Source organism: Anas acuta, chromosome 5 (genome assembly GCF_963932015.1).
Source record: "Anas acuta chromosome 5, bAnaAcu1.1, whole genome shotgun sequence".
Lineage (NCBI taxonomy): Eukaryota > Metazoa > Chordata > Aves > Anseriformes > Anatidae > Anas > Anas acuta.
Genome location: NC_088983.1, coordinates 24,240,263 through 24,249,034, shown reverse-complemented (window position 1 = coordinate 24,249,034; position 8,772 = coordinate 24,240,263). Strand labels below are relative to the sequence as shown.

The window sequence follows — 8,772 nt, the reverse complement described above, 5'->3', positions numbered from 1 at the left end:
ACCTATGCACTTGAAAGTGTCATTCCTTTCCATAGGTGTCATGGAAGAGGAGAACACCGGTGTGTACAGGAAGGTGTCAAAGCGAAAGGTGTTAATGTGGGCTGGGAGCAGAGTAGGAGGGGAAAAATAAGAGAAATGGCTGCAGATCAAGTGAGTCTCAGAGACCTGCAGCATTTGCAGCAACATGGGAAGGAAGTGGTCAGGAGTGAGATGGTTAAGCCAGATGGAGAAATGCAGTGGAAAAAGTACTTCAAAGCTATATTGCTTTTGTCTTCCCAGAGGCATGCTCTGCATTCTCATATCTTCCCCATTACTTTTTTATTTTTAGTAATTTATTTTGCTCTTCTGATCTCTGTTCCTCTGTGGTGAAGTGAATAGTTTTAAGACTGAGCGATGAGAGAGGAATTGAGTCACCGGAGGCCCACATGCTGCAGTGTGCCTCCTGGCCAAAATACTGGCGTTGGGGTGTGAACAGGAGACTGAAATTGATATGCTTGGTATAATTAAGAAAACGTCCAAACTTTAATAGAGCTTTTATGCTGTGGTGCCTTACACTGGTGCAGGCTGCAGAGAATGGCTGAACTCAAATCCCTGTAGGCTAGGCAGCAGTGAAAATAACACTTCTCTGTTAATCATTTCCTGTCCTTGGGAAATGTCCCTACATGCTAATAACCTTTGTGCTAGCACATTCCTTTACAGCTGCTGTAGGAAACTTTGGGAACACATCAGACTTATCCCCATACTACCTCTTTGCTTGCTGCAGGCTCACCTGCTACACTTACCCCTGAACTACCAGCACACTGACTCTTTCAGAACACATCAGCCCCTTCCAGGCTATCACAGTAGAAGTTTATCTTCTCCACCTCCAGCCAGGAAGAGGGCAACCAACCAACCAACCTGAAATTTGACAGTGTAAAACTGTACAGGTCAAAAATAATATCCTTAATTTTCTACTCTCGGTCCAAGTCATGTTTCTTTAAGCTAAAAGTAAGTATTGTCATGCACATTTGAAGGCCACACTTAGTCAAACAAGGACTGAGGAACAGTTGTAGGATTAGATCTATTTTACTTGGTTTTCAGAGCAACACTAGTTTTAAAAGACTTATTGGAGGAGAGTGAACTAGAATTGTCCCCATACAAATAATTTCGCTTGAGTTAAGCTAAATTGAAAGAGACTGGAGGAGAAAGAAATGGATGCTTATGGTAGTATTTGACAAAGTCTTTTTCACAATGGGGAGGTCAAAGGCACAGCAACATGATGAATCTGGCAAATGTTTGCCAGCAGAATGCTCGTTGGATAGACGTCATGAAAATACATGTATGTCGAATGAACTGTTGGTAGGAATCCAAGCAAGTATACACATTTACAAGAAACTTTAAGAAATAAGAGACTCAGCAATCTGCCTTGCTTGTTTTAGTAACCTGAAGAACCTGTTAGTAGGAGGCATAAGGAGCTGCTCAAGAAGTACACTTCTTGAGGGTTGGAGGATGAGCAGCAGGGAAATCCATCAGCAAATTTTTGTAAAGTGAGTGTAATCGGCAAGACAGAAAATCTTGGGTATTAATGCAAAGAGCCTGATGAGAAGAAGAACTCGGGACAGGAAAGGACAACCTCAGTCATCAAGTCCAACCCCAGCAGTCCCCAGGGAACCCGCATATCAGACACTTAGTTCAGGGGAAAGTATTTACCCCATGTGCACCATGTCATCCCAGCCTCAGACCCAACTTGCAGTAGGTCAGAGGTGGGAAAGATCATTATCTGCATAATAGGAAAGAGTTTGGTAAGAGAGAATGCTTTGATGTTCCTATGAATGCAGAACTCTGCCGGTCCAAACCAGAAGATAAATTCCTGCCTGACCCAACTCTGGCACTTGATTTAAACCTGCACACAAGTTAAGATAGCAAACAGATGCCTGCAATGTTTCCCAATAACTCAAGGATTTCCAGCTTCCTCCACATCCTGTCTTTTGCCATAGCCAGTTTCCATAGCTTCTGAAGACAGAGAAAGGAAGCAGAAAAATCCACTCCCAAAAACGTTTGAAGTTATGCAAAGAAAGGGAGAAAATAATTTCCATTCTTTTCTGGGGGCTACCAGAAGGCCCAGGATTGCTGCACCATTATCACCACTGAAGTGAGGAAACTTTAGCTACTGATCCAAGATGTGACTTGGGCTATTTGAGGGGTAACCGAAATGTGGTAGAACAGCAATTAGGAAGAGCGTGAGCCATTCAAAAAAACCCTAAAAACAGCTGAATGACATACACTAATAATGTCACAGACTATAAAAGAGCAAGATGGCATAGGATGGACAAAACAGGGTTGCTTTAGGACAAGGTAATGTTGGGTAAAGCCAGTAATAATCTTGGCTGGGAGGAGACAATTCTAGTGCTGCCGAAAATAGATTTGAGTATTGACAGAAACATCTCTCAGGCTATTTGGAAGCTACACTTAAATTCAGCCTCCCAGATGTAGCTCAGAAAACGCTTGCTACGGCAAGTGGTTGTGTATTTATTGGTAAGAGGAAGTAACGGATTTCTTCATGGCATAACAAAAACCACAACAAATGGCAAGGAGATTGGAAGAGACTGGCCTGCATGAAGGAACTGTGAATAAACTGATGATGAGGGAACTCAGGAGAATAAATCAAAGGATTTTTGCCACATAAGTTTTCTATTTTGAAATGACAGGCTTTCAGAGCTTAGTGAGGAAACTAGGCTAAAGGGCTTGGGGATATAATCACAGAATCACAGAATTTCTAGGTTGGAAGAGACCTCAAGATCATCGAGTCCAACCTCTGACATAACGCTAACAGTCCCCACTAAACCATATCCCTAAGCTCTACATCTAATTGTTTTGCTGAATTTATGTGTTCTTCATATTGTGTTCATATACCTTGAAACACCAAAATACCAAATCCCCTGGAAACACAAGCATTATAAAGTCCACCTTGTGCTGCAGAGGTCTGACAACCCCCCAGCATTAGTAAGTGTTACATGGAGGATTTGGAAGAGGCAGGGGTAAGAGGTGCAAATGCTATCAGGGAGCCATATTCACTGTAAGGGAAATAATACGTTAGTGTTAGGTCATAGGTTGGACTAGGTGAGCTTGAAGGTCTCTTCCAACCTAAATGATTCTGTGATCCTGTGAATATAAAGGAGCACCACAGGCAGAAAATGATCAGTAACCACCTCTGGGCAGAAGGAAAGGGGAAAGTTGTGTGTGTGGAACTGAAGTGGCTTCCCCAAGGATTTGTGTGTCATCATCAAGTTCAAACTCTGCAGTTTTTCTGGGAGATTCTCGTTTGTGATTTCTGACTGGGCAGGGATGCTGCTCTCCAGCTATGAACTGGAGCTGACACACCGGGACGGCTGCCCGGGCTGTGGAGGGACAGCGGGCAGCGAGGCAGCACCGCCGCCGTGCTGCCTGAAGTGATTCCCCACACCCAACGCTACGCTCCCATTGTGGCCACTCAGTTTATCCCCATCACATCCCTGTGAGGTGACACAACCCCTCCCCTCACTCCTGCCCACACACCCACCCACCCACCCTCCCCGCGCACACAAAATGGCCGCCGCTCCTCCCTCCTCCCCCCTCCCTCAGGCAGCGCGAGGCTCTCCCCTCCCCTCCCTCCCTCCCTCTCACCGTTCCCCACCGCCCCCCCGATAGGCGGCGCAGGGGGGGCCGCTGTAGCGCGGCGCTGCCTCTCTACTGCCCGGGAGGCCGGCCCAGGTCCCCGCGCAGGCGCCGTGGGGCCTCCCTCCCTCCTCCTCCACCACCTCCACCTCAGCCGCCGCCGCCGCCGCCGGGCCCTGTGGCAGCGCCGCCCCGCCATGTACCCGGCCTGGGGCTTGTACGGCGCGGCGGGGCCCTACCCGCCGCCGCCCACCTCCATCCCCCCTCCGCCGCTCCCCATGCCTCCCCCCAGCGTGCCGCCGCCCGCCGTGCCGCCGATGCCGCTGCCCAGCTACCCGCCGCCGGGCCCCGCGCCCAGCGCCGCCGCCGCTCCGCCGCCGCCTCCTCCTCCTCACCCTCCTCCTCCTCACCCTCCGCCGGGGGGCACCTCGGGGTTCCTGAGCCTGCAGGAGCAGCACCTGGCGCAGCTGCAGCAGCTGCAGCAGATGCACCAGAAGCAGCTGCAGTCGGTGCTGCTGGGGCCGCCGCCGCCCCCGGGGCCGCCCCCCCCGGGGCTGCCGCCGCCGCCGCTGCCGGGCTCGTTCGGGGACTGGCAGCAGCACCAGCAGCAGCACCAGCAGCAGCCGCCGCCCGTGGCCGTGCCGCCGGTCCGCAGCTACCAGAAGCAATTCGCCCACCGGGAGCCTCCGCCGACGGCCTCCGCTCCGCCGCCACCGAGCCGCAAGCCCCGCGACGGGCAGGAGCCGCCCGGCGGCCACGGGGAATGGGGCGAGCCCCTGCCCTCCTCGCCGGTGCCCATGGACATGGAGCTGTCGTCGCCGCCGCAGTCGCCGCAGCCAAACGCCGGCCCCCAGCCCTACCTGCACCCCCCCCCCTCCGGGCAGCCCTACCTGCCGCCTCCCCAGCCGGAGCCCTACCTGCAGCCGCCCCCCGGGCAGTCCCCCCCGCTCCAGCCCTACCTGCCCCGGCCCCAAGCTTCGCAGCCTCCCCCTTCCTTCAGCGAGCCGCCCCCCTCCTACCTGGAGCCCCCCCCAGCATCCAACGCCGCCCAGCCCTACCTGCCCCCCCCCGGGCCGCCCTACCTGGCGCCCCCCCAGCCCTACCTGCTGCCCTCGCAGGCGTCCCCTTCCCAGGCAGCTCCTTCCCTATCTGCCCCCAAGGCTGCCCCGCAGCACTTCACCCCCCCGCCGGCTCTATCCCTGCCCGAGGGCCCCCAGGGGGGCGGCCAGGAGAGTGGGGCCCCCCCCGAGCAGCACGGCGCCCCGCAGCCCGACCCGGCCACCATGACCCCGCAGGTGAGGAAGGCATCGCCCGGCTCCCCGCTGGATGTGGTTCCCCCCACGGGTCCGGGGGGCTCTGGAGAATTGTTTCCCAAAGCGCAGCAGGGAGGTGAAACGCACTGAGCCTTCGCTGGCTTCATCTCATCCTCTGTAGGGTGCTGCAGGGGGGCTGCTTATGGCATGTCTCAGCACCCTGTTCTGCACTTGTTTTCACTAATTTCCTCGTTGAGCTGTCCTTTGGGGATCCTGTTTCAGTTGCTCTGACAGGTACAGAGTTGTGGCTGTTCACCCTTACCAGCTACGCTTAAAGCTGCAAAAGTGTTTCTGCCATGGTACCTCGTTGCCTTTCACTCTCTGGAAATCAGTTTTGTGCTGTGCGTTTGGTCCTCCAGTATGAGATTGCATAGGGCATGTGAGAGTGTCCTGGTTTCAGCTTAAACCACAACAGAGAGAAGTGTTCTGAAATGCTTTTTTTGGCAAAACGTACTCTTATGGCTGAGGCCGTGTACTTTTATAGGTACAGCAGGGCCAAAGTGACCACAAAGCGTACACGTGCTTAACATCCTAGATGGGAGCGCTTCCTCTGCAGGTGATGCTCCTGTCCTGATGTGTGAAGTTAGGAGCAATTCACTTATTGAAGGCTGAGCGTGGACAAAGGCGTGCAAGTTGAGGTCCTCAGCTATAAGTATTCAGTTCCTTCAGATTTGCTGAGGCTTCTGCAGGGTTTTAGGGTCAGTTTGTAGAGATCCAGTTGCAAGAACAAAGCCTACGTGTGTGCTTTCACAAGTTGATGGATTTTATTTAAGTTCAAAATACTTTTGGCAAACTGATCTTAGGATACAAATGTGGAGCTAAGTCTGCAAAGCTCCTGTTGCCTCACGTTGAAGTTGGCGACGTTTTAAATTTGTCGATCATTGAGACACCTTTGAATTTGTATCCGTTCAAATTTCATACCTGAGCATAGATGCATTTGGGAACGTGCCATTTTTAAGTTTGTACCATGTAGCTGATCCCTGCCTAGCAAAGTGATTCGCAGATTTAATTTCATGAAGGTTTTGAACAGTATTAGTTCATGTCTTACAGTGGTAGGAATGGGATTCTTTTTTTTAATGCCAAAACCTTGGAAAATCAGACATTGAAAGGGATGTTAATTTGGTATTGAGGCTGCTGCTGAATTCTTAAATTGCTAAACTCCAGATCAAGCACTGAAGTAATTCCTCCCCCATTATGAAGCCGGAAATTTCATAACTGCTAAGATTTTTTTTTAATTCTTCCTCAGCAATTGACCTTCCCAGAATAATCACAATTAATGTGTTATTGTACTGCATGCATAGACGGAGCAGAGTGCTGCTGAAAAGCATCTCCAAAGTTTACCTTGTCTGTTTCACGAGTGTTTGTACAAACAATTTGTATCTTAAGTAGTTCTTAGTCTCCTACACAATTCACTGTTAATTCAAAAGGAATATGGTACTTTGCTGGCCACAAATTTGATAAAATTTTGACTGGCTGGCTGTACTACAAGACAGGATTTGGGGCAGCAAATCCTTACGCAATAGGAATAGCGAAAGCAAAGCAGTGAGGCTTTCTTGCTAGCAATTTTAAAAGCTTAGCGGGGACCATAACTCATCACTTATAAAATCCTATTAAGCTCTTTTTTTTTTTTATGGTAATTGAAAGCAATTCTTTCTGTTCTCATCCAACGGTAGCAGTGGCTGCAGCCAAAACAGATCAGTGTTTTTCTCTTAACAAAGGAAATGCTGTGCAATTTGCCATTTCTGAGTACTCTGCTGTTTCCCTTTTGAGTATAAGGTACTTTTCTTTGCTGGGACAACCTTGAGAGTTTAGTGCAGTTTTTCGCAAGCGTACAGTTGGGGCAGGTTTCTGGCTTCTTGTCTTTCCCTGCAGTTAGATACAGCTCCTGACAAGTTCTGTTCAAATGCTCCTGGTGTTTCCTTAATGCTCCATCTGATGTTTGCGCGCCGTATGCTGCTATTTATTTACAGTAGGGAGCAAATCTGAGCGGGTGCAGCTGTACCCATAAATATGTATTTATATGCTTCTGGTAAAGCTGCCACAGCTTCACCGGGTCACCTTTCAGCAGCCTCTCTAAAATCCCTCCTCTGTTATTTTGGCATGGCTCTGAACACGGCTGGGCCGATATCGCCAGCTGGGGTCTGTGAGGACGCACGGAGCCAAGCGGAGAGGGAGCAGAGAACACGACACATCGCTGCGATTTCCCAGCCTTTGTCAAGCTCGAGTTCATGGCCATTGTCACGTGCAGAGAACTGGCTGCATTGAAACTCCTCGTCGGAGCGGATCTGTGTTGCTCGGGGTTGTGCTTTAGGTGGTCAGGGCTGGTCTCGGTGGTGTCTGTGTGATGCCAGAGGCACCTCTTGGTCAGCCAGAGATGGAAAAAGGCTCCTGTCAGTGCTGCTGTCTTCCTTAGATATAGGGCTTGTCGTTGGACTTGAAGAATGGACTTGGCTTTTTTTCCTCCGTGAATACTTCTGTTTTCTTCAGCCTGAGCAATAGAAACCTGCGTTTCACTTTTCTCTCACTTTTCAGCTCACATCTGCAAGTGCTTGTGTTGCTGACCTTGCTGTGAGAAGTATGTGACAGGGTGGTGTCATTTAAAGCTCTTCCTGTGAATCCTACTCCTATAATCCTAGTCCTAGTCCTGTGAATCCTCGAATGAGGAGAAAACAAAGTGGATCTCCGGATGAAGAGTTTCATGGCAGTCATAACAGGTGCTCGTCCTCATTCCTCTAGAGCATGGCATCCAGCCCTGTTGTGTTAAATCCCCTTACGGTGCCGTTTGAAAGGGATAAATTTAATCATCTTTTGTGTAACTGGGAAGGGACGTGTGCTCCTCCCTGCTGTTGAAACTTACCCTCATTACAGCCTGTTGTTGAAGATGTTTGAGAGGTTCCATGCTGCAGTGTGAATGCACGTCCTCCACTCGTGAGAGCTCCTCTGAGTCATGTTCTTGTTAAAAAGACCCTTGGCTGAAGTCACTGCAGGATCACCATGAAGTCCAGGCATAGCCTCTCCTTTCGCTGACCTCATCTCCAAGCTGCAGTTTTACAGAAGTGTTTTTAAAGAATACATCTGCGTGCTTGTGTCTGCTAGGCTGTTAGCATCACTCCTGTTTTGAGTGTGAGGTAGGCTTTTGGAGGAAGCCTGTGCTTCTCTTAAACCCGCTTAAAGATAAATTGAATGGTTCAGATTTGAGCAATCACATCAGACAACACCTACGACTGCAGTTCTCACACTTACCCAAAAGGCAAGGGCATCTTAAAATATTCTTTTCTGTTTGTGAGTAGGCTCTTTAGGGATTTCTTTTCTCAGCAGCGCATGCTTGGATGGAAAGGAAGGACAGAAGAATATGAAAAAAGATGTAGAGTGGTCACAGATCCTCAAAGGTGGTACAGCTGACATGAGAGTTTAAAAATCAAGTATATTTTGCCCTAAAATACAGGAGTGGCCACTATCTTTGCTTTTAAAATCTGGAAGATTTTATTCTACGAGCTTATGGAGCTGTTTCTTGAATCCATAACATTTCATCACCTGCCGTGTTCTCTGGCAGGGACTTGTATAGCACAAGGCCGTGTCAGGTCTTCACCTTCACTCTTCAGCTGCCTCCTGGCAGTTTTTGGTCTATCCTGCCAGTCCGATCTGATGCCTGATACCTCTTGTGTTAGTTGGAGAGATTACTTGGTTCCTGCTTGGCTTTCTTTAAGATGCACTGTCCGGTAAGCATTGAGATTCGCCACGTTAGTCGTTGGTTCTTCATGCTGGTGGTAGCTCGCGGTGGTTTGAAGCTATTTTCATGCTCTGGGAGTCCCCTAATTCTAGCCTG

The 8,772-nt window shown here is 49.8% G+C and overlaps 1 protein-coding gene across 5 annotated transcripts in view; it reads left to right on the top strand.

Moving 5' to 3' along the window:
- Positions 1 to 3,753: 3,753 nt before the first annotated feature.
- Positions 3,754 to 8,772, top strand: part of YLPM1 (YLP motif containing 1) — a 38,195-nt gene continuing 33,176 nt past the window's right edge. For 3 of the 5 annotated variants that reach the window (XM_068683209.1, XM_068683208.1, XM_068683210.1), the window contains exon 1: positions 3,754 to 4,928. In XM_068683209.1, coding sequence (XP_068539310.1) covers positions 3,831 to 4,928 — 1,098 coding nt within the window. In that variant the 5' untranslated portion in view covers positions 3,754 to 3,830. The remainder of the gene's footprint in view (positions 4,929 to 8,772) is intronic. The other 2 variants (XM_068683211.1, XM_068683207.1) reach the window with 1 other exon arrangement.